General features: G+C 37.6%; 3 protein-coding genes across 3 annotated transcripts in view; 2 read left to right on the forward strand and 1 right to left on the reverse strand.

The window, feature by feature from the left end:
• Positions 1 to 7,953: 7,953 nt before the first annotated feature.
• Positions 7,954 to 20,710, forward strand: LOC133522241 (WD repeat-containing protein 13-like). Its single transcript, XM_061857509.1, has 11 exons — positions 7,954 to 8,203; positions 8,343 to 8,398; positions 10,797 to 10,916; positions 11,241 to 11,351; positions 12,267 to 12,420; positions 12,614 to 12,780; positions 16,768 to 16,828; positions 17,782 to 17,864; positions 18,210 to 18,373; positions 18,696 to 18,895; positions 19,887 to 20,710. Exons 1-11 carry the CDS (start codon positions 8,122 to 8,124, stop codon positions 19,985 to 19,987), a joined length of 1,299 nt encoding a protein of 432 aa, XP_061713493.1. The 5' UTR covers positions 7,954 to 8,121; the 3' UTR covers positions 19,988 to 20,710.
• LOC133522244 (growth/differentiation factor 8-like) lies at positions 13,459 to 16,110 on the forward strand. Its single transcript, XM_061857514.1, has 2 exons — positions 13,459 to 15,044; positions 15,625 to 16,110. The coding sequence occupies exons 1-2, from the start codon at positions 14,970 to 14,972 to the stop codon at positions 15,979 to 15,981; spliced, it is 432 nt and encodes a 143-aa protein (XP_061713498.1). The 5' UTR covers positions 13,459 to 14,969; the 3' UTR covers positions 15,982 to 16,110.
• The window catches only part of LOC133522247 (uncharacterized), an 87,717-nt gene continuing 83,948 nt past the window's right edge, over positions 20,702 to 24,470 (reverse strand). Inside the window, exon 19 of the mRNA XM_061857518.1 lies at positions 20,702 to 24,302. Coding sequence (XP_061713502.1) covers positions 23,458 to 24,302 — 845 coding nt within the window. The 3' untranslated portion in view covers positions 20,702 to 23,457. The remainder of the gene's footprint in view (positions 24,303 to 24,470) is intronic.

A 24,470-nucleotide genomic window follows, 5' to 3' on the forward strand; every position in this document is an offset into this window, starting at 1 on the left:
TGTACATACCTATATATTGTTTATGACTGACAACCAGTATGTTTCTTTATAAACGACGGCTTTATTACTTGCGGTGCTATTATAAAGCTTATAATTACGCCGGCTTGTACTTTATTATACATATAAATTGATTTAATCAATTATTAAAGACCGGTACAGTCTATTTACAAAGTAGTTCACGGCCTTAAGTTGAAACTTTATGTGTATATTTCCAAGTTCTTAACATAAACTTATTGACATTAGATTCTAAAAATGAAGCCATAAGTATAAAAACCTGCATATTATGTATTTAGCTTCAGGGAATGTTTCAGGATTTCGCAAATAACAACCAAAATTAAATATTATTATACCTAAGCGAATATAATATTAACACTTCCCCTGTTACTTAAAAAAACCTGATACCTCCACGGCTACTTTATCCTAAAATTAGGCGTTACGTAAATATATTTACTTTTAATTACTTGAATATGGCCACCCACTAATGCCAGTTTTTTTCCAAAACGGACGCGTTGCCGCTTTTCGGAATCCGAGGGAAACCAGTTCAATAACAGTTACATCCTGCTGGGATTCCGAGAAATCGATGTTAGATATAATACGCAAATCGTACACATCTTTATATGCTGACATAACAGTTCTTTAAAAACTTAAACCACAGAATTCGCAATGAGGTTAAGAACCCACAGATTATAAATGGTTCCAGTTGTCAGGAACGGAAAACAGTATGTGGTTTATGTTTCTTTGGATTTGGTATATGTAACGACATTTTTATTTAAACTATTGCAGCGCTACTTGCGTTAAGTTTTGCACATTTATCATTAATAATGCTGATAGAGTGAAGATCCGCTAGAAATATAATAACAATTGCTCGAGAAACTTGTAATGGTAAACTACTTGTATATTGACATTAGAATTGATAAAGTAAACTTCAGTTTGGATTTAGAGGTTTATTTTCCTGTAGCACGCGAGCACATTAATGGTCAAACGGACATCTATTTACGAGAATAACTCTGTACCTATAATAAGCATACATAACGAACTTTGCCACGTTTAGTACATGTGAGAACAAACAAAATAAACAGTAAATTAGTTTTCAATTATATATAGGTCCGAGTAATTTACTCTAATATACTGTGGTAATTTGGCCTACGTTCTGGTAGGCGAAATGTCGACTATGTGCTTTCCCGTTCGTATCTAATTAATTACGAAGATACTGTTATTTAATATTGTATAGTCTATTTACGCGAAAGAAGAAACCCGATAAAATAATTGCAAAATTAAGCTCGAGATTTACGCACTTCGTACCCACATAAAAATGGTGTGTATTGTATTGATTACATAAATCTTATTTTAATGGTTTTGGGCGTGTCATTCCTTGTGCCTAACGCACATTTGCTAAAATCGCTTGGCAATAAAGGACCGAATAAAAACTAATTTCACTATTCAAACATGTTTAAAGGCTTCTCCACACGTGCTCACCACGCAACCCCGCCTTGCACCCCACTAAGAAAAAAACATGTTATTTTAACTCCACAAGCGGTCCCGAAGCAGGCCCATTTCTAATAAATTAGATACAAAAAGCGGGAGATGCTCAATTTGTCTAATATATTATTAACCTTTTAACTGTGAGGGCGGTATCTACAGTGAATTTTCCATAATGTAATGAATAAAGAGATAATCTTTTTCTCTGTTGGCCTTGGCCTAATGGATTGAGGAAGGTTATTTTATTAGTTGTTTCTTGTCAAACTTAACATTAAGCCCGTATTTATATTTTACCGGGTAAAGAATTACACATTAAGACATCCACCCTTTTGTTCGGAATATTTGCAAGTGCTTGACATGTTATCGAAAGCAGTTAATAAATTACGTTATTCACATTATGAACACTACGCATAAGAATGCACCGATGTACTACATGAGTACAGTAAATAAGCAACTAAACCAACTTATTATAATAACTGACATAACCTCCCTGCATTACCAATTAGTGACGGCTTAGCTTAAAGATCCCGGCCTTAAACGTGATGGGCTTAGTGGATAGGCATATTAGTCAAATCCGCAGCGGCGGTGCCTTTACTGCGTACTGACAATTTTGTTTGTCTCTAAGCTTGTATCTAGTATAGTTTGACCTTTGCATTAGTTATAACAACACGGTAATAGAGGTCAGATTTATACTACCATTAAACTGGACGGTAATAGTGAATAGCCGGTAGCATTTGTATTCGGGTGCGACGCGTGCGCACAGTTACGTTCCGACGAATAGCTGTGTGCGGGTTAACAGAAACGTGGATTAGTAACGTGAGACTTTATTCCGAATTCTGTTCGCGGTTGGCGCTTGGATACTTAAAAGGCACTTGTTCCTTATTTAAAGCATGGCTAAGCATTCCATAATTTTATTTTTTTAATGGATTTCCGCCAAAGAATATATTGTAATAGAAATAGACATGTTCGTTTCCGTGTTATTCGGTCAACGTAAAAACTATGTTTAAAACTTTGCACTGAAATAAGACGAAAAATTAATGCCATTCGAGCGCCCGTGGTATTCCATTACTTACCTAAATCAGTCTGTAAATTATGCTTGTTTTACAATTATTTGCAAACGAGATAAAAAAAGTACGATAATGTAGCGCAGCTCACTTGTGTACTATTTATACGTCAATATTCCTTGACGCTAATTAAGGATAAACCTTAATTACTATAATACATAAATGCCAGTTATATGTACAATTTAGTTCACGGCTACATTTGTTTATATTAAAGCAGTGTGAGTTTCTGATGGAAAACTGTGGTTTTCCCGAAACTGACCTTAAATGCCTTGTGGTATGAATAATTTTGGGTAGTAATGAATTTTGCTATAAACACATAAAAGTAGAATGTCAGTCGATGAAATTAAATAAAGCGAAGGAAACGACATAAAATATGAACATAATCTCCTTTCGCCATCGTAGTTGTTTGCCTCCGCACAGCCAACTCTTGCCCGCAGCTGTATCATAAAACTACTTTTTACTACGAATATTAAATAGTTCCAGAGAGCCCCGTTTAACGACACCAAATAACAGGTCACTGTGAAATTACATATTTTGTACTGATGCATAAATGCCTATCGTGGGCATAGAACCGTCCTTCTTAAACCGGTCTTATGCAAGAGAGAGGCAAGTTCTGCGTTAGACACCCGAACAGGGATTGAAAACCGTTTCAGCATCTTGGTGAGAATGACAAAAATTAACACTATTTGTACAGTCGGAGACGTACTAGAGCCATCATTAAGTCTTTTTTTTAGGTATAAGCCCTGAAAGTAGTGTTTGAAGTAGTAAGTCTTTGACTGTATTTCTCCATGTCATTCAGGTTTAAAACATGTAAAATTACACGTAATGCAGCTTTCGTATTTTGTATTAAGTTAACTGATTTTAAATATACATATAATTAACTAAGCTAAATATACTTGGACAAAACAGAACTTGACGCAGTTCTATTTAGCTAAACAGGTGTCCCACTGTGTCAAGTTTTCGTGGTTCCACCAGTCAAACATTTGATGTTTAATGCCATAAGGAACAACAAAAATGTCACCCACCTATCACTCTTATTGGGTATCTATTTAAATTGTATTCATTTGCCCTAAAGTACTCTCCAGTATGTAGGATAAAAATCGGTTGTTTCAAAAACAGGCCGATCATTTGCTTCTGAAGCGACCGACAAAATTTGTGGTTCGCTTTCAATGGTTCTACATAAATGTAGAGATATTTTAATCTATATCTTTCAAACTATGAATTCCAAATATTTCCCGAAGTGGTAGAAGATTGGAATTATTAATATTGTGATAAGATTGCCTTTGTAAAGTTAGGACCCAGGACCGTGCAGGATGCATCCTGGTTTCATTCTATTTTCTATGATTTGAAGGACGACGTTACATGTTTTACGAGTTAACCCTATATAGTCCGTGTCATTCACGATGACGTGTGCCTTGACTCGTATTGTCGTGTTATTAAAGGTTAGATTTGACAAATCTGCACGTCATCGTGGATGACATGAACTATAGCAGTTCAAATTTTCTTTCGTTTGATAAGAATTCAATTTTAAATGTGGTTTATAAAACGTCGCTGTTGTCCACTAAAGGCCATAAGGTTGGAAACCAATATTGCTTGGCAGAGCTTATAAGTGCAGGGTGCATAAATATTTGGAGTTTTTAGACTTGTTGATATTATATTGAATTTAATATTAAATTATGTATATAAAGTAGCAATAAGTATGATTATACGCTGTAAAATATAATCTGTACGTAAAGTTTAAGTTAAGTTTTATCAATTAGGGATACTTGCCTTTGTAGAATTTAATAAGTTTTGACTGGTTGATTTAAATGAACTACTGTAATAGTTAATAATCAATGCATTTCCTATTTAAGTCAATGCAATATTTTGACGTAATTTATGTACAAGAATATGTAGTCAAATACGTCATATAGTAATATTAATAATCAAGGAGGGGTAATTTTACAAAGGATTTTTAAAAATAAATATAATCATACAACGAAAGACCCACGTAAGTGTACATGAAGTTCTTACTTTGGTAACAATAACCCACTTATTCATAAACTTCTACTAAAGTTAACAAGCCGCTAATAATCGTTCGTCCCTTTCCATCATACCAATACATCGGAAAGGGACAAACGATTATTAGCGGCTTGTTAACTTTAGTAGACGTTTATGAATAAGGGGGTTAGTATAAGCCTTCGCCGTACCGAACGTACATTTCTTTTGGAAACTTACTCCTCCATTCATTAGAGCCAGGTTAGTTATTATTTATGTTCAGCATTTTATATCAATATATTGTCAAACAAACCTGAGAGAGATTTTTTAAATTTCCTTTTGGCCGGGGAGCTCAATAATATCTACACAAACTCTTACTAGTTACTTTAGAACAGTGTTAAGATATTTTGAGCTCCTCGTCTGTTTGAATACCTGTTTCAGTGACAAATTGTAAACCATAAAGGTACAAAGGTAACAGTGCGTCTTCGTATATACGCCCGGGAAATTGGAAACCGGATTCTCTAACTGAGTCAAGGATGTTAATCAAAATTATAAGGAATCTCATTACATATTTGTCAATTCCACAGGGTTCTTTTGCGAGTCCTAGGTTTCCATTTTGCTGTCATCCTTCTGAAGGCAGATATTGAGTTGATCGCAAATGTAATAGCAAACTACTTATTTCACGTAATTCCTAACTTAAACCTCGTAAGTTAAGCTAATCCGTCTGGTAGTTTTATTTAAATTATGTAAATATTCAGGTGCCCATTTTAATGTTTTGATCATGTTAATATAGTATTGTATACCAACGTTGTATGAACGGTTTTAAATGTTATGTATGATGTATATAATATACCTATGTCATTAATTAAAATGAGATTCTAAATACGAATGCAGTGTTTTTGTATGTGTAAATACCTACAAATTTATTTAATGCACATAATATACCTGTTATTCTGACAAGTCTAAGATTTATTTTGTATTTACAAAAGTTTGCTCTCATCATATTTACTTAGCTTGTTGGGGAGTTTAAACTCTTATAGGTATAACCAGCTGACTGCGAAACTGCCTCACATATAGTTTGGCTCAGTCTCAATCCAAACATAGAGATAATCATACCGTCTTTATCTTACGCTAGTACAGTCAGCATCAATAGTAGCGGATGAAACAACGCGCCAAAAGTATCTGATATTCCGGATAACTCTTCCAAATATAGATAAAACTCTCAAATTTACGTTCAAAAGTATAACATTTATAGTCTTAATTGTTCTACATATAGAACTATCACTTTTGGTTAAGCTGTTACAGAATGGTAGATACTTTTTTGATGCTGACTGTACTAGCACCCAAAAGACAGGGATGAGTATAATTTTCCTGGTTTTTACTGACTGACAAGTTGTGTTTGCCAGACTATAGTACAGTAGGTAGTGTATAGTATAGTAGATGGTAGGTAGTGTGTAGGTAGTATGTAGTTAGTAGGGTAGTATGTCACAGTTAAAACAAACTTTTTTTAAATAACGAACACGCAGATCGAGCTCGTAGTTCATCGAAGATAGAAAGTACCTACCATGTTTTTATTATATTACAACTGATTAATCTGACAGCCGAGGGATTGATTATTATAAGAAGCGTGTAAGCTGATGCCTATAACGCTCGTTTCAAATTTCAATATACAAGTGTATTTCCATGAAAAATATAATAGTCCCTTAAGAAACAGAATAAGCGTTTCCCGGTAGAATAAATACGGATTGTGTCGTAATTGGGGGTCACCGACTTCTCTTTACGCATTCTGATTATTTATAACGACTCGCTAGCGCGGGTTTACGTCCCAGAATAACGCCTCGGAACTTCTCGGTATCACAGCGCCGCCGATTCCGAATCGGAAATAAGGATTCCGGGAAACTGCCGGCCTCTCGTCTCTCGCGCACGCGAGTGACAAGGACGCAACAAGCTTTTTGTGGCCCAATGATAAATGGCTTTTGCACAGGCCGTGTAAGGTGCTTCAGTTATCTGGAAATGTTTAATGCGACCTTTGACACTGACTTTTATTGGAAACTCGTTCTTGGGATTGTCTTCGGTTTTATTACTTTTCCGTATGGATGATATCTTTTGAAAGGTGCTACGCGGGTTTAATGGGTAAGTTGGTAATAAAACGGTTCACAGTATAAACTCATGGCAATGGCAGATTCGAATCTAGACGCAAAGCAATAAGTTTCGTAGAAAAGTATTTCGGTTTTTTATTAGCTTCTCGGTTATTTATTTTTTTGCCCAACATTACATGTAGAGATGCGAGATTCAGATGTAGAGAGCCCTCGTATTTTTGTACCTACTCCGCCCCAGCAGAGCCGTCTTCGGGCAATTGCAATGAGGCAGTAAAGATGTTCTTTACTTATTTCATAAATTGTAATTGTAAAATAGCAGATTTCTGGTAGGGTAGGTATGGGTACTCTATATTGTAATATTATGTATATAATATTTGCCCTAAACGGTTGAAATTTGATAGCCTTGTTGGCATTAGAGCGATGGCGGGGATTAGAGCGAGCCTTTTGAACAGAAGATTAGATTTTATTATAAAAAAATTTGAAATGAAAAATATTTATTCGAGAAACAAAACAACATATAGTAATAAATTAAAGCCTCACTGAGCGTAAGGCCTCATTTGCACGAACGATTTTTCAACGCGCGTCATAAAAGCGCTTGAATGCCGCAAATTGATAACTTGTACCTGTGTTATAACGGCGAAAATAGAAGTTCGTCAATTGCGGGCATTTTTCTGTCACTCTAACGTCTTACTGAGAGTAAAAGAAAAAGATCTCCGCAATTTGCCAATTTTGGTTTTCGCTGTAGGCCCCCTGGTTTTAGCGCAAAGCTTTTTCAGCTATCGTGTGAATGAGGCCTTACACTTTTTTGTTTAAGGTGCCGTAGGTTCAGAAAACGGAGTTTTTGAAAAATTTAATAAGCCACCTTGAGGATTTTCTCGGGGGACTTGTTTAGCGATTCGAATCCTGATTTTTTTGACATTCGCTCGATGGGGAAAAAAACACGAACAAAGGTCTAAAATGCACTTTAAACATTTGTAATAATGCACAAAAGCTAAAAATAGGAATATTGCTTATAAAAATACGCAATTATATTTTTGAGGGAACTCGGCGATTACTTTTTATTTTTTTAAGATTACAACAAATTATAACTCCAAATGATGATGTACATGGGCTATAACCGCAAAAATCGAAGTTCGTCAATTGCGGGCATTTTTCTCTGTCACTCTTATTATGTCACTCTTATTACTTAGTTAGAGACTGGTTCGCGGTAGGCCCATAAACTGTGGTAGGCCCTCAGTTACGTCAAAAAAATCCCGTGTGGGAAGCAGGATGGACTGTTTCAGATATATTTAAAATCGCCACTAAATTGACCAAAATGACGTTGTCACTGTCATCCGTCAAAAGAACAGAAATGTCATTATTTACTGTGTTGTGTTCCTGATTTCGATTTGTTTTCATTTATTTTTACGACTTATTTAGGAAGTAAAACGTTATATTATCTCTATGAATTAAAAAAATGGTTATATCACATTATAGAAAACAATTAAAATAAAGTAATAAACATGGCGGCAGCCTTTCAACAACAAATATTTGCTTTAGACGCTCGCTTCAATGCTTACAGGGCTCCGAATAATCCCAACTTCAGTAAGAAACATTTATTAATCATTAATACTGTAGTAATATTCCATTGAAATCACATACATATATGTAAATGCTTACTTGTATATGATAGATATTGAAATACTTGTACAAGTAAGTAGCATTGTTCTCATTATGTTTACAGAAACCTTGTACATACGACGACGCAGCCAATTGCTGAGGGAGAATGCTAAATTCAAAGTAAGTTACTAGTAGTCTGGGGTCTACTTGGTAACTTCATCCCTAGAATGATACAAGCACATTTTTTTTACAAAAAGACAGACCCTTCAAATTAGAGGGGAATTATAAAACTAGGCCTAATTGGGTTAAATCTGAATTTTAAACAGTGTACTACTTCATCATACCAAACTCTATCTCCTATGTAAGTTCCAAGAAACTATATTAAGAGCCATTCTTAAACAAATAACCTCCAGATGTCAGACCTTTCCATGACCCGGAGGTAATTTGTATATTTATTAATACAGATTCTCACTATAATAAAGTTATCTGTACTTGCAAATAAGAACTTCAAGGAAAACAGGCTTGTCAAAGCATTTAAAATTGAAATATTCTTGGAATTTATTTGAAAACATACAAAGGAGGCAGTTATCAGGCTGCAAACAAACACTGAACTTTTAATTACTTAGTAGTTACTAGATAAGCATTTACTGCGAAATAAAGATGGTATTTCAAGTTCATATTAATTGTTTTTTGTTAAAATACCATGATAAGAATTATCTTTCTAGAGTACTTACTGAATCCCGGAATGTGCTGGCATAATCAAGAATTTCATACAAATTAGTATTGTGTATGTGGATTAGTTAAATGTAATATATTGTGTTAGCTTTAACCATAAGTATGTATTTGGTTTTTCAATTTGATCCATTCAATTTTTTTTCTTTATCTATATATTGTCATGTGACAATCAAAATTCACTAATAACTAAATAATAATTAAACAAACATCAACCTTATTCAGGTATTTATATGTTTCACTATGGCTATGAACTTGTGGTGGTAATTTGTGAGTTTTGGTTTTCACCTGACAATATATTTCTCTTTTTTACAAAATATACATTGGTGGTCCTGTGTCATACACACAGGCTATAAATGACTTTTAGTAACACAAAAACCAAAAGAGACATGTAAAAATACCTTAATGTTTTATAAATTCATTTTGTATAGAAATATAAATAGAAATTTATCCTCATAAGGCTCATTGTACATTAGAATGTACATATTGTAATTAGCTCAAGAAAATTGATAAAATCAGAAGAAATAATTTGTGTAGGTAAATTGGTATAGTCAACCTTTTGGTCTCAAGATAAACATACTAAAATTCCTCAAGGGTGTAGGGGGGAGTTCAAGGTACCTTTTTCAAATTTTCTCATATCTTGAATATCCTAGCATTATAATTACTTCAGACATAAGTTTTACCATAAAATTTCTATTCTCACTCTGGATTTTTATACATGATATTCAACGAACTTAGGGAACATTAAATTTCAGCTCTCTAGCACTAACAATCACGGAGAAAGCTGCGGACGGACAGACAGACAGATGTACATGGTGAAACTATAAGGGTTCTTAGTTGATTACGGAACCCTAAAAACACCTATAAAATCGTAAAATAAAAACTAGAAGAAAACAAATTTTTTAGGGCCCCTAGATCAAAAGTGGGAATAAATGTTTTTTTCGGTACAACCCGCTGGTGGGGTATCGTTCTGTAGGTCTTTCAAAAGTAATAAAGGTCTTCAAGAATTTGTTTTTTGATAATCATACTTTTTTTGGAAATTATTACTCTGAAAGGAAAAACATATTTCCCCCCCCCCCTGTACTTTCCCTAACTTCTGAACCATGGGTCTAAAAAATATAAAAAAAATCGTGAAAGTAAAGCTCAGTAATGACTTTCAAGGAAAACTATAGCGAACCTGATTGGTTTAGCCGTTTTTTAATTTTTGCTAAAAGTATATTTTGACGGATGGGTAACTATGGAACCCTACACTGAGCATGGCCCGACATGCTCTTGGCCGGTTTTTTGTATATTTGGTCAGTAGGTGACTAAGCTTGCTTATTCTAAACTAAAAATTTGAGTTATGATGAACAACTACGAAAAAAAGTACGTTTTCTTAAATCGCCTATTATTGTCTCTTTGTCAACTTAAACACCCTGTAGCTCCTAAAGTATTGATCGTAGAGTAAAAACAATCATAACCAAATTCGTAGGAAATGTAATGGTAAAACTTTTGTCCGAAGTAATTATAATGCTATTTGTACAGATTGAAGATATGAGCAAAAATCTGAAAAAAGGTACCTTCAATCTCCTCCTACACCCTCAGCACAACCCCCACCCTCGAGGACTTTAAGTAGGTGCATCTGGAAACCACAAGGTATAATTGTACCAATTTACAAAACCACGAATTATTTCCCCTGACTGCCCATATTCGGGTTAATTTTCATGAAACAAAGAAAGCAGAAATCCTTTTGTTTCATTGCATTCTCAAAGAAACGAAATTAATCCCGATTTATAATACGACAAGGTTCAAATTAAAAATAGGAAAACTTTGTATGGTGGGCCTTAGGTTAAGTGTTGTATTGTAGGACATAGAGACCATAAAGAAGTACCTGCACGTCCGGAGCCAGCTGCTGCAGCGCCGCTATGGTGTCCAAGACAATATATCAATCAGCTCAGCTTCCTCACGCCAAAGATCTAGCAGTAAGGTACAGTACATCGTAAATCCTGAAAGAAAAACATTTAAAATATATTTAACACATGTCACTAGAATTCATTATTAAGTTAGCAAATCTCAATTACCTAGCTATGCTATGTGAGCTGAATATAATTATAATAGTTATTTAACCACCCATTGTGCATTATAATTTACACAATTGTTCAATATAATTACAACCTAAATTTTCGGACAAATGAAATTCAACCCAATTAACAATTGAACATTTCTTTGCAGAATATAGTTTTTTTTTTAACAGTTGGATACATGTTCATATACATTTCAACTTTAAATATTTTTCTGTAAAATATTCCAGGCAAGTCTGGCACTTGATGACTTCCCTCAGAGCTCCAACAACAAAAAGAAAAATGAAATGTCGATATCAGAGAACTATGCATTCACTGGAGTACACCATATTTTTGACCAGGTCAGAATAATAATTGCTTTTTATAATTATTCTAAATATATGTATTTATCTATTTATAAGTATGTATATCGCCTAGTACTCATAGTACAAGGTTTGCTTAGTTTGGGCCTAGGTCAATCTGTGTAAGATTGCCCTCAAAATTTATTTATTTATTATGATTAATTGCTTAAAAATAAATAGGTAGATGTATTTATTTATTGCAGCCTTTATAAAGTACCTAATTGTTACCTTGTTGAAATGTTTTGAATGCCTTCATCACTCGTTTATATTTTCGGGCAGACTTAGTTTTTATATAGCAAAAATGACTACCCTACTCGTATATAACATCGTCTTTTTGTATTTTTTTCTTATGCAGTATTTTTAGATTGAAGGCTTGAATAATGTTTTATTTTATTGGTATTCAGGACAACAACAGCCATAGATATATAATTTACATAGGTATTTTTACATAGTATTAGGCCAATAACAGTTATCCGTTGGTTGCAAAATAATATACAAATATGTTTTTTACATTTTAATCTTGACCGTTACCTTTAACAATCTGTCCGCCAAGACGAGCAAAGCGAAGCGCAGGGGCACTACCTACCTACCTTTTTTCGAAGCGTTTCCTCGTTTTTTAGAACCCATATATTTTGACTAAAACGTAGTTTGTGAAGTTAGGGCTTGTAGAGTTACAAGCTTGGTTCTACAAGAGATCTGATAACTTTTTGATAATGCGAGCTTTATAGTTTCGTCTTGGCAACATTTTACATGAAAATGTTTTTGATGAGATCACAATTTAAAAAAAAGTGAACCTTCATGAATTTCCATAAACTATTGCGTGTTATAAAATTAGTCGTGGCCACAACCATCAACCTACCATAAAATACCTTTGAAACATGAGATCAATTCCAATAACCAGTAGTTTAATTTCAGCACTCTGAGCAAGTGAGTGTAGTGAAGTTTGCCAACAACGACCGTTCAAAACTGGCGTGCGCGTCACACGACGGGTCCGTCTCCATCTGCGACGTGACGGCGTCCCCGCCGCGCGTCAGCTTCGTGCTGGAGGGACACACGCAGCCCGTCACAGGTAGCCACCTAACCTTCAGGTTCTAAGCTAATCATTGCAAGGCTCCGGGCGGCAGATCTTTGGAATGTCCTCGTCTGATGTAAAAAAAAGATCTGCTCGGGTAGTTGCGGGTGACTGCTCCGCTTACCATCCCTTATGACGTGGCTGGCAAAGTCCCAGTGTAAAGTGGCTGACGTTTAGCCCGTGTGTGTAGGCTGCGACTGGTCGGCGTCCAACGAGCTGGTGGTGTCGGTGGGGCTGGACGGGCTGCTGGTGGTGTGGGACGTGGCGCGGCGCGCGCGCCTGCGCGCCGTGCAGGACCAGATGCGCGCGCCGCTGCTGGCAGTCGCGTTTCAGCCCGCCAATAACAATATGGTCATTGTATCCTTTTTACACCCTTATTCATAATAATTAAAACCTATGTTAACTCATTCCCTGCCAGCGCGATCTATACGCTACGAGTGAAGCCGATAACACGGTTATTCCCGTTTGTAGGGAAAAGCGCCTACAAACAGTGCTAGCGGTCGCGAATGTGTAAAATTTTGTCTCTTTCTGACAAATGATAGGGTCAAATGATTATGAACTGGTTGTTAGACTTGACAGACGCTTATGATTAATGCCACTCATGTATTATAGCGATAGATAGACTTATAATTTTTAAGATCAAGTCGACATGGGCCCATTAAGGTTTATTTTGATGTCCCAGATATTGAAATTGCTCGATTGCCCCAATTTAATAATTTTAGTACAAAATTGATTCAAAAACAGACTTATTGTATAATAAAATTACCAATCTAACTGTCATTTTAGTATTTGAGATCTACGAATATGTAATGTATGCACAATATTTCTTCAACGATATTTGTTTGTCCATAACAAACGTTTCTTTTTTTTATGGTGTATTAAAGTGATAGTCAGAATGGCGGGTGTACCTGAATAAAATTAAATGAAAACCATACCATATTTTTGTCGATTTCATTTTTAAGAAAAAACGCTAAGGTACAATTATTTTTATTACGCCAAGATTTAGTAATAAAAATAATTGTACCTTAGCGTTTTTTCTTAAAAATGAAATAGATAACTTGAAAAATTATAACGCCTGCAAAATTGTAATAGCAAGCAAAATATAAAATGAGTAAAACTTGGAAAGCACAAATAAAATGACTCATATTATAATTGAATATGAAGGTACAAAAATTTGGCTTAGAGAATTTATCAATAACCACGGGAACATAGCGTAATAAAGTACACCCGCCATTCTGACTGTCAGGATGGCGGGTGTACTGTTTTTTGATGATAACTTTACGTACCGTGAGGTACAATTTTTTTTAATGGAGGTACTAAATAGTACAAATTAGGTACAAAAATATGGTATGCTTTTCAATTATTTTTATTTAGGTACACCCGCCATTCTGACTTTCACGTATTAAAGTTTGGTTCTGCATTATGAATCGTTGACTACTTTTCTAAATATTAAGTGAGTCCTTTATGTCACAGAAAAATAAACTCCCTATGCGCAATCTCCATTTGAATTTGTAACAGAACTTGCGGTGGACAATTACGTTGAATGCCCCAGTAGTAATATTCAATGTCAACGGACAATTTGCGAGGTGAAATGTACGAATTCATTAGATTCGCACTTGGCAACGTTTTATTCAGCATTCTTAATTTAAAAATTGCTGTACAAATGATAGCACAATCGGATTAAGAGCAACCTCGAAATCTCTAGAACAGTCATGAAATTCGTTATGTATATAAATTAGGTTGGTTTAATTTTTCTGTAATAAAACAAGTGTAAACAAGTTGTGAAGGGTAAGAGGAATCTACCGATATGTCATTTAAAAAAATCCGTCCAGTATCCTAAGCTACTTTCTGGTTAAGTCGTAGTCGAGTAAAATGTTAATATTGGGGTAGATCACGTACAAATGTATAGTAAAAAGTGGAATTCCTATTCCTCCGAGTTTTCTATTAAGAGAATGTCCCCTGCAAGTGTATAAGCGCTTAATCTGGGTTCAACAAGTGATTTTAATAGCAAGATGTATTTTTTCCGCAGAGATGTCTGGGACTTTTTATTATGCGTAGAATTTAATAAGCTTGAATGTTACACGATATTTTTGTGAAGAACGTAGATTTTGAGTAAAACGCGAATTTCTCCTGGATGGTACACATTTTCCATGATGGCTGCGATTCCTCGAGGTTCCCAAATGTCAAATGGTGTAGCCATGAAAAGGGGGCCTTTAATTTATATACATACCAAATTTCATGACTGTTCTAGAAATTTCGAGGTTGGTCTTAATCCGATTGTGCTATGAATGAAAACCCCGAACAAGTGTATAAATATAGGGTCATGCGAGCTCGCATTGAGAACTCCGATCAGTACATTGGGTGCCCGTCTTGAGATCAGATCAGATATTTAGCGTCATTTGACTTTACTTGTCTTAGAGTTTTCCTTGCTTTGTCTTAAATGCCTGGAATTGGTTGTCTGTCTGATCCAAAAAAATAGACATTCCTTGTGCGGTCTTCAACGGTGCGTAAATTTCGGGACTCTCAAACGTATAGAAGAGTTGAAGATGCGGTCGTTTGTGTATGCTGTGGTTGCACTGTGCTTGACCGTCTCTGCTGCACCGTCAGAGAAGAAGGTATTGGTGAGTACTACCTGCCTCATTATTATTTTTTAATGATGTTGTACGTAAAGTCGCAAACGAATTGATCTGATCAGATTCTAGTAGTGGTGACTGAAACCAATGCTCCCCTGCGTTCGTCTTTATAGAATTTTTATTGTGATGTGTATGACAGCTGCTTTCTAAGTTGAATTTTACTTTTAAATGTTAAAAAAATACCAATAATAGCAGCTGTAAAACGAGTATAGTTGCAGTGAAAATACTGCAGCTTTGGAAAAGAATGAGCTGACGCCGAATGTCTAAAAACAAAAACATGTTGATAGTTCAGTGACCTCAGTGTAAATCTAGAATTCTAGATTATTAAAATTAATGATAAGAACAATTGAAGGCAAACTATAAACTTAGGTATAGACTTAGTAAGTGGCTAACGCGCTAGGTGGTGGGAAACTCGGCTGCTTCTCAAACCGTCCAATGGACTATTGCCAGCAAGACGTGCCAGTCAAATAATGGGAATGCCCAGTTGTGGGAGGTTGCTTTGTCTGTTAACCCTATTGGTTCCTGCTTGACGCTATACCTAATATTCAAACATGCTTTACATCCTTAGGCTGAAGTCGTCGAGCGTCCGTTAGCGCCGTGGAACGCCTCGCCGCCTCCCACACCTAGCGAGCCAAGATACGAAGACTCGCTCTGCCAACGGCGTTCTTTCAACCTGAGCTTTGCCGACTTGGGCTGGGACTGGGTCATCGCACCGCCGCACTACGACGCGGGCTTCTGCGCGGGCACCTGTCAACTTCAACGCCTATACCCGTACGCTTTCATGTTACTCAAGCTGAAAGATAACAAACCGTGCTGCGTGCCAACAAAATTCGAGTCTGTCAACATGGCGTATTATGACCACGACAAAACTATAGTCACCGGAAATATTCCGTATATGAAGGTTAAGACTTGCGGCTGTCGCTAAGACATCGGACTCTCTACTGATTTCCTAACAGCACACTTCATTATTTTTCCTAGACGCTAAAAGTATATAATATTACGCATTGTAACCAATTAATTTTAGCCATATTAAACTACCTACAATTTCGCAGCATTAATATTTTTCTTTTATTCCCCTCATCAAAGGCCGCGAGAATCTACCGCGCTGTGCTATTATCTACTATAAATAAACGTAGCACATACGTTTATTTATAGTCTATTAAATAAGAGTGCTCCCAATATCAGAACTTTTTCGGTATGATCCATATAAACCGAAATAAATGTCATATTCTACCCATGCCACTGTGATCGAATGGTCGAGCGGTCAAGGCATCGGTCGCGTAAACAGAGGACGCTGGTTTGAGTTTGAACAGCTCTGGACACTGGGGGCCTTGGTCATATTTTCCTTCTTATGTCTTTTATTTCGGTTTATAGTTTAGATAGTAGTGAGTCTACTTGAAATAACCCAAAATAAAAATATTTTCATAGAAAGTAATTTAATTTGGTTTTAGAATGATGACATATATAATTTACCCTTTTATTTTATTTTATAATTTAAGGCTAATTGATAAAAAAAAATCGTCTATAAAGTTAAAAATAATAATAAATTGAATGTCATTGTTATCTCGAATGATAATTAAATAAAATAACCGGGACCGGGTTTCACAATACTTTTTTTTTTTAAATCTCAACAAAGCATTTATGTACTCGAACTTAATGTGAATGTTTATGAATAATGCTTACCATCATAATTCTTTAATGAGTTCACCAGGCAGGCAACGCGAAGGGGATGGTGGAAGTGTTGAACGTGTCCACAGGAATATACCCGAGAGGTAAGACAAACTATTATCAAAGAGAACTTGAAATAGAGGTGGTTGTAAAACTTTGTAGCCACAGTAAGTTTACTGCCATCATTCGACACATGATTAAAACTTTTAGAACGCCATTTGACTTTGATCCTTATTCTTATACGGATATGTGTTAAATATGTTAAAACATATCAAAGAGTGGCGCCATCTAAAAAATCAAAGGCCAAAGGTTTGACACAGCATCGTGCGATGGCGCCATAACCTTTATGTTGTGCCCAGTAAGATGGTGCCACTTTTTGATATTTAACACATATCAGTGACAGAATAAGGATCAAAGTCAAATGGCGGTCTAAAAGTTTTAATCATGTGTCGAAAGATTGCAGTAAATTTATGTGGCTACAAAGTTTTCTTTGACAATACACCTCTATTTCAAATTCTCTTTGCTATTATTTGTAATTAGCTATTGCACTTACAGACATCGTGATTAACCAACAGTTAGGAGAAATCGGAAATTATGAAGGAGGTAAATTTATTCTGAGGAACTATAAGATCAATTTTGGCATTGAATGATTTCTGAATTGATTGATGAAGCATATCTGATTTGGTTTGGACAATTTATGCTGTGTGGGCCCCGTAACACGAGCAAATAATTAAAACATGCATTGTACTCCTCAAACGATAAAACTTATGTATAACAACTTTTAAAAATGATGAAGTCTAGACTTCCTATTTTTCATACAAATTAATTATTGTCTTCAATGTACTGTATCATCATTGTAATTGACGTTGCTTGTCACGTTTTAAACATAACAAAATTCAATACATTGCGTCTTAGAAAAGTGTAGTAAAAATCAAAACACAAGTTATTTTTAAAAGTATCTGAACATATGTTGGTCAGCTTGAGGGGTAGGTACAGCCTACAGTTTAATGCTCCTGTTAAAGGGCCCACCCGGTATGTTATGTAATAATGTTTTCAGGCGGGAGCAGCATTCTGGGCGGGCGAGTACTTTCGATAGCCTGCGAATCGAGCGGGCGAATGTTTTGGGCTGCTAACGACAAGGTACGCTCTATCAAGTCATAGATTTCTAAATTGATAAGTACCTACAGTACAGTAAACAGAACAATTGTCTAAGTAGGAGAGATGTATAAAATGTTACCACTTCCTTATTTAATAATGTTGTGTTTTGTTGATTTTGAAAACCTCTGCTTAGCAACTTTTATGAACCAATCGACTATTTTATAAGCGGTAATTTAATTTTATACGGTAAATTTGCATTGGAATTGCGCTTGGCCGTGTTTGTCAAATAGTAATGCATTCCGTTTCTATACACTGAAAGGAAAAATATACTGGTAAATTAGAACAAACCAGTCAAATCGGTTTAAACTTAAAGTAGCATTGTTCCAGGGCGTGATAGTGAGCTACCGCCTGGAGGGCGCCGGGGGAGCGCTGAGCAAGCTGCGCCGCTGCTGCGTGGACGGCGCCGTGTCCTGCCTCAGCTGGAGCCCCTGGCTGGCGCGCCATCCCGCGCTGCTCGCCAGCGCGGCCACCGACACGCTCTACCTGTTCCGGTAGGTCTTATAGGTAGCTACGGAGCGCGGCATGCTGGGAGCCCTCCAAAAATTGGACACAGCAATCTCTCACCTGAGTCAGAGACTTTGGCTGTTAAGTTGGCGACTGTTGTTACTATTATTTAGATGACTCCCGATAAGCCCTGCACTGCAAGCCGCTGTAAACAACTCGCAGTCTTCTTTAGCTAATACGTAACAAGCTTTATTTATTAGCTGAAGAAGAACAATTATCACAAGTAGAACAAATAACTGTTACCCTGCTGTGCATGAATACTATGCGTTAAGCTTAGGTAAATAATTATTTACTAAACATTATCTGCAGGATCGCGGATCGCGACGGCACCCTGGCTCTGAAGAAGCGATTCTCCACCATGCACCGCGAGCACAGCGTCAAGTCGACCTTCTGTCCCATCATGTCGTTCCGGCGCGGCGTGTGCGTGGTGACGGGGAGCGAAGATGCCACCGTCTACTTTCTGGATATCGAGGGGACTTCCAACCAGCCCGTGGTTAATAAGTTGCAAGGTTAGTTAGTACTTGCTTGTAATGTTTGCACGTACGTCACGTGCAGAATTCCTACTGTCTACGAGTAACAAATGCGATATTTGGTAGGTGAATTCATGACTTTATTTCGTCTCTCATGGTTATTACTCGTATGATCTGGGTTTGGGTTCTTAGGTTTATACTGATCAGAACACTGGTATCTATGACAATCGTTATTGTAGGATTCGCATAAACAAAGCGTTTAGAGTCAAGGAATATGAACCTTCTTTACACAAGTTAGTTTGCATATTCAAATGGCACCGTGGACGCACGGCGTGCTGCGTGGAAGGTTCACTTTGACTGAATTATGATGCCTTTGATGTGAATCTTATGCAATTGTTTTGGTCATACCACGGCAAGAATAACCGAGGCACCATTTTATTCCTTTTTTTTATCAACCGACTTCAAGATTTCAAAAGGAGGAGGTTCTCAATTCGGTTGTTTTTTTAAATGTTTGTTACTTCATAACTCCGTCATCTCTGAACCGATTTAATAATTATTTTTTGATGGAATATATATATATATATATCCCGTCCCCTGTCCGGTCCCGTTTTGGTCAAAACTCAGTTCTGATGATGTGAAAGGCATACATACTTATAGTGATTTTTGTATTTTCATCAACAATCAAGCATTTACATTAACGCATTCACTGCCAACGTTTTCGTACCGCTACACGCGTAGCCGATTCTAGCGTTTTCCCGCTTTGTAGAGGAAACCTACCACGAACCGAGCGCCCGCCGAGCGGGTTCCCGGCACTCAATGTGTTAAAAAGTGATATTTGATGAAGTGGAACTGCTGATGCCGATCAGAATGGAACTCTTTCAACGACGCATAGTTTCCGCTTGGCGATTTGTCGTCTTCGTTATGTTTGTTAGCCAAATTAGGTTTAAAAAAAAAGATTTTGTAAAGTTCGATTTCTGATAGGGTCCCGTGAGGAATTGAGGGTACTTCTCAACTGGTGGTCGTGTTGCAGGACACGCGTCTCCGGTGCTGGGCGTCAGCTTCAGCTACGACGAGAGCCTGCTGGCCACCAGCGACGCCTCCGGCCTCGTCATCATCTGGCGGCGACCATGACTTCATACTACAGTGCTCGAGTCCCCAACGGTGTCCCACCACCAACAATAACCGAGGAGATATGATTGATGACAGATGCAACGAAGTGACGTGATCATTTCCATACACTTACTTAAGTTTCGTTTGACTCAAGCCAAGTGCTTTCTATAAACGATCAAGCACTTGGCTAGGTTCCCTGTGACATTCGGAAACCCATTCAATCGTTTACCTTCTTCTCGTGCAATAAATTCCAAATTCTACTTTTTCACCAATGTCACCTGTGGTTGTGGTTACCGATCTCTCCCACAGTTTCTAAACCAAGCAGAGCTATTTCATGGCAACACTATACTCGTTGCGAATTATATTTGTTCCAGAAACCGAAATTAACAATGTTTGAAAATGTAACGGAACTAAATATCACTATGAACATATTATAAACCAAGTCCCTCGCCGTGTGTCTCTCTGTCTGTATGTCCGCGATAAACTCGAAAACGACTGAACAAATTTTCATGCGGTTTTCACCTATCAATAGGGTTTTATGTAACCCGTGCGAAGCCGGGGCGGGTCGCTAGTTGTACTTAATGCTTATGATGACTTTATACATCTGTAACTAAAACTATATATTTAACATTCCTGATTGATTATATAGAAATTGAATCTCAAAAATGTATTAATTGGGTTGACATTATTTAATGTAGTTATATAAGATAAGATGTATTGATTTAAATAAAAGGCTTATATTGAGTTACGAGTTTTATTCATTATTTTTTTCTCCATAGAAATACTTTTAAAAGACAAGACAAAGTCACAATAGGAAAACCTTCAACGTTCACATTCACGAAATACTGCGGACAGTTCATACAAATCAATAACAACTTACAAACAATAAATACCATAATTATTGGACAATTCATTCAATCAAATAATTCCTTGTTCTTTAACGACGTAGTATAATGGAATCGTCTAGAGATTTCGATTGAAGCGTTCAGAACGAATTACTTTGACGCGAAACCTCCACTACATCATAACAAAATGGACTCCTACCGTATTTACAACTGTACATTAACGAAAACATTCTAAAACTGTAAAAATAATGTTCAGAACAATAAACGTGTAGTACAATACATATAAGCAATAAAATTTCATATTAAAATTTTTCCTTGGATCATTAAATTATATTTACATTGAGTAACTAAATAACTAAAACACCATGATATGGAAATGAGAAGAATTGCACATTAGGTTCACACTTGGACGTATTGCATATTATACTGTGTCGTGGGACCGGCGCGGGCGAGGCGAGTGCGCAGCGCGTGCAGTACAGCAAGCGGTAGCTACGTATACCATGCGCCAAATACCTTATTGCTTTAACAATAGAGACCATTTTAACACTGCATAACTAAGCTACTTTTGTTGCTGCTTGCACTAACTAAAACACACTTATTTAACCTCTCGCAAATAGGTGTCAAAGTTGGCCATACATTTTTAACCTTAAGAAAACCATGGGCGGTACGTAAACATACGAAGGTGCCAATGACTGGATCAGTAACATGTTTTATTAGTACACTAGATACATACGGCCAGTCCGCCGGCGCCGAATACGCAATAATCACCACAACTCTTTACATCTACTCCTACCTTATCTAATATAAATTTTCACTTAACTAAGAATTGGCTTTGTAACCTCAATTTTATACCGATATTAAATTTAGTTTTCATAATGTCGAGGTTCGATAGATGGAAGATGCGAATTCACTTGTGCGTATGTGAAATCACCGTAAATGAAATAATTTAGACATTGAATAACTTAAGTCGCGTTTGGGTCTCCGCTCTAGATTCTAATGAGATTCTGCCTCCAAGCTGCGACTTTGTTTAATAAGTGGACAGACATGGAGTAAAATATAGGTAGTTTTCTCCCAACTTTATTATTTGGTTATTAGAAGAACGATTTTAAACATACCTATATTTTACAGCATCTGAAACCTTCGACTCTCGCGCCTAATAGTAAAGTCAGCAACACATTATCTACACAAACAAAGGATCTTCTATGACACCATTATATTGTCATGAGATTTATATACAGATATTTACAGTACATATGGTGTTACTTTACCGCACTAGTGCGAAAATTAGCATATTACGTTACTGTATCAAACATTTAAAGGGCCATATATACTGTAAAACGTTGTACGATACATGTGCGAATAGGTAATTCGCAACTCGTGTCGATTTAAAACACTCCCTTCGGTCGTGTTTTAATTTATCGCCACTCGTTTCGAATTTCCTATTTTTCGCACTTGTATCGTAATGTACTATTCTGAAATTTCGTTGGTGTACAAATAGTTGCTGATAATCTTTAATCATAGCGTTCTCTTTAGGTACGTGCCAAACGCAACTCTACACTATGTTAAAATAAGAGTAACACTTTACGTATGAAAAATCTAGCAAGTATAAGAATGGGCTAAAACTTTACAAAAATGGATAGGCCATCGTACTACTGTATTAAAATTAGGCTGCTTCCTCACGGGACTGTAAACGTATCAAAGCACTTATATTAGATACTGCCGGTTATTTGTACCTTACATCTGTAGTTTCCCTAAAATATTGTTGGTATTTAGCATTCATACGAAATGCTAGAGTGGACGTAGCTTTAGATTGGCTAAATTACAGATATCGTTATATTCTATGCAGTGGTAATTATCTATCAGATATTGACATACTAAGTTCATTGTTTCGGCGAATGTCAAGTAAAACTATGAATGAACTTTTCTATCACACATTATTTAATGATGTGATACAGAAAATAATAACATGCTATTTCGACTAAACGGTAGTGTAAATGGCATATAATAACTCTTTCTTCAATATGTTTTCAAAGAAACTGAAAACTTGCGGACGTGATGGTCGCTTGCCCGTACAATAGATACTTTAATACAAACGGGGGAGAGATATTTTATGTATTATAAAATACTAATAAGTGACCAACTGTCTGAAACATAAAAATGAGTTGGACTCTCCTAATGGTCAGTTAAATGTTGCTTCATCATATTTGAGTTGACAATGACAAGAGGGCAATGTTTTTCTACGAATTACCGTCGTAGGCTTTGAGGTAACCTAGTCTCGGTAATACTAACAGCTAGAGTAACGATCGGACCATAGGTCTCGGAGCTATAACAATCTACGCCAGTGGCGCGGCGTAATAAATGTATGGAATCCGATTCTCGCTAGGGTGTTTTAAAATAATTTTAGGTTTTTTTATTTTACAAGTTCATAATCGTTCAAAACGGGGAGTCTCTGCAATCGTATACTAGAGGATACAAAACAATTGGCCGGATATGTTAGAGCGAGGCAGAGTGCTATTCGGCCCCGCTTAGTTTCTTACTGAGTCGTTATGCTCGTGAGCCACCTGCGCAGGTCTTAAAGAAAGTGAGTGAGAGTTCGTCACGATCTACGAACAATTTCGACACCACGCCACCGCTACGCTATTATACCTAAGAAACGTTGGGAGTTTTGCGCTCCAGCGTGGCTTTAGCGCTGCTCTCGATGCCCGAGTCCTCGTCCCCGCTGTCCAGCACCGTGCCCTCCCCGCGGACGGGTTCCTTCACAGGACTGGCCGCCTTTTCTCCATCGTCGGTCAGTATAATCTTCTGCTCCGGATCGGCCCGCGGGACGGTCTTGCCGAAGGTGGAGAAGGTCGGCTCCGGGACGGGCACGTCCTCGCAGTCGGACACGGGCAGGGAGCCGGTCACGACGGGGGTGTCGTCGGTCATGACGAGCGGGGTCGTGCCGACTTGTGACCGGTCGTCCGCCGCGCGCCTCTTCGGTTTCTCGAGCACAAAGTTGAAGACCCTGCTGTGCCTGGGCGAGGGTATGTGCGGGCTGGGCGGCAGGTCCAGCTTGAGCTTGTCGCGCGTGTGCCGCAGGCCGCCCAGGGCCTCGCCGCCGGGGGAGCTGGGGCTGACGGACTCGCTGGAGCTGCCGCTGTCTATGCTGCGCCACTGAGTGACCTCCGAGAGCTTCTTGGTTTTAAAGTCCTCGTCCGTGGAGGTGGAGCCGGGGGTGATGTCGGTGGAGGTGGAGCCGGGGGTGATGTCGGCGGAGGTGGAGCCGGGGGTGATGTCCTCGACGCCGGAGTCCGGGGTGGTGAAGTCCAGCGAGGGCGCGCGTGTGTGCGGCAGGGGGGCCAGCGGGGAGGGCGGCGGGGGGAAGTCGTCGGCGGCGGGGAGCTCCAGGGGCTTGAGGCGCATGCCGGGGAAGAACTGGCTGGTGGTGGACATCACGCCGAGGCTCTCGAACGGACGGGCCGAGGACGATATGAAGAAGTCATCGTCGTAATCTTAAAAAAAAAAAAGTTGATTGTATTGCGAGGGATCAAAATGCTATATTACATCAATGGGCGTGCGTTAAATTTAGAGCAAAGCGAAAAATTACAAAATAGAATGGCTTAATGGGGGGGCCCCAGTGTCTCTCTAAATAATTTTGCTACCATGCCGTGTAACAATCT

Source organism: Cydia pomonella, chromosome 10, assembly GCF_033807575.1.
Source record: "Cydia pomonella isolate Wapato2018A chromosome 10, ilCydPomo1, whole genome shotgun sequence".
NCBI classification, from domain to species: Eukaryota; Metazoa; Arthropoda; class Insecta; order Lepidoptera; family Tortricidae; genus Cydia; species Cydia pomonella.

What these genes read in the sequence shown, in the direction of transcription:
- LOC133522241 (XM_061857509.1), top strand. Translation starts at nt 8,122, where the DNA reads ATGGCGGCAGCCTTTCAACAACAAATATTTGCTTTAGACGCTCGCTTC. An exon ending in GGGAGAATGCTAAATTCAAA is followed by an intron (nt 8,399 to 10,796) that starts GTAAGTTACTAG and finishes GTTGTATTGTAG; the next exon opens with GACATAGAGACCATAAAGAA. An exon ending in CACAGGAATATACCCGAGAG is followed by an intron (nt 16,829 to 17,781) that starts GTAAGACAAACT and finishes TAATGTTTTCAG; the next exon opens with GCGGGAGCAGCATTCTGGGC.
- LOC133522244 (XM_061857514.1), top strand. Translation starts at nt 14,970, where the DNA reads ATGCGGTCGTTTGTGTATGCTGTGGTTGCACTGTGCTTGACCGTCTCT. An exon ending in CGTCAGAGAAGAAGGTATTG is followed by an intron (nt 15,045 to 15,624) that starts GTGAGTACTACC and finishes TTACATCCTTAG; the next exon opens with GCTGAAGTCGTCGAGCGTCC.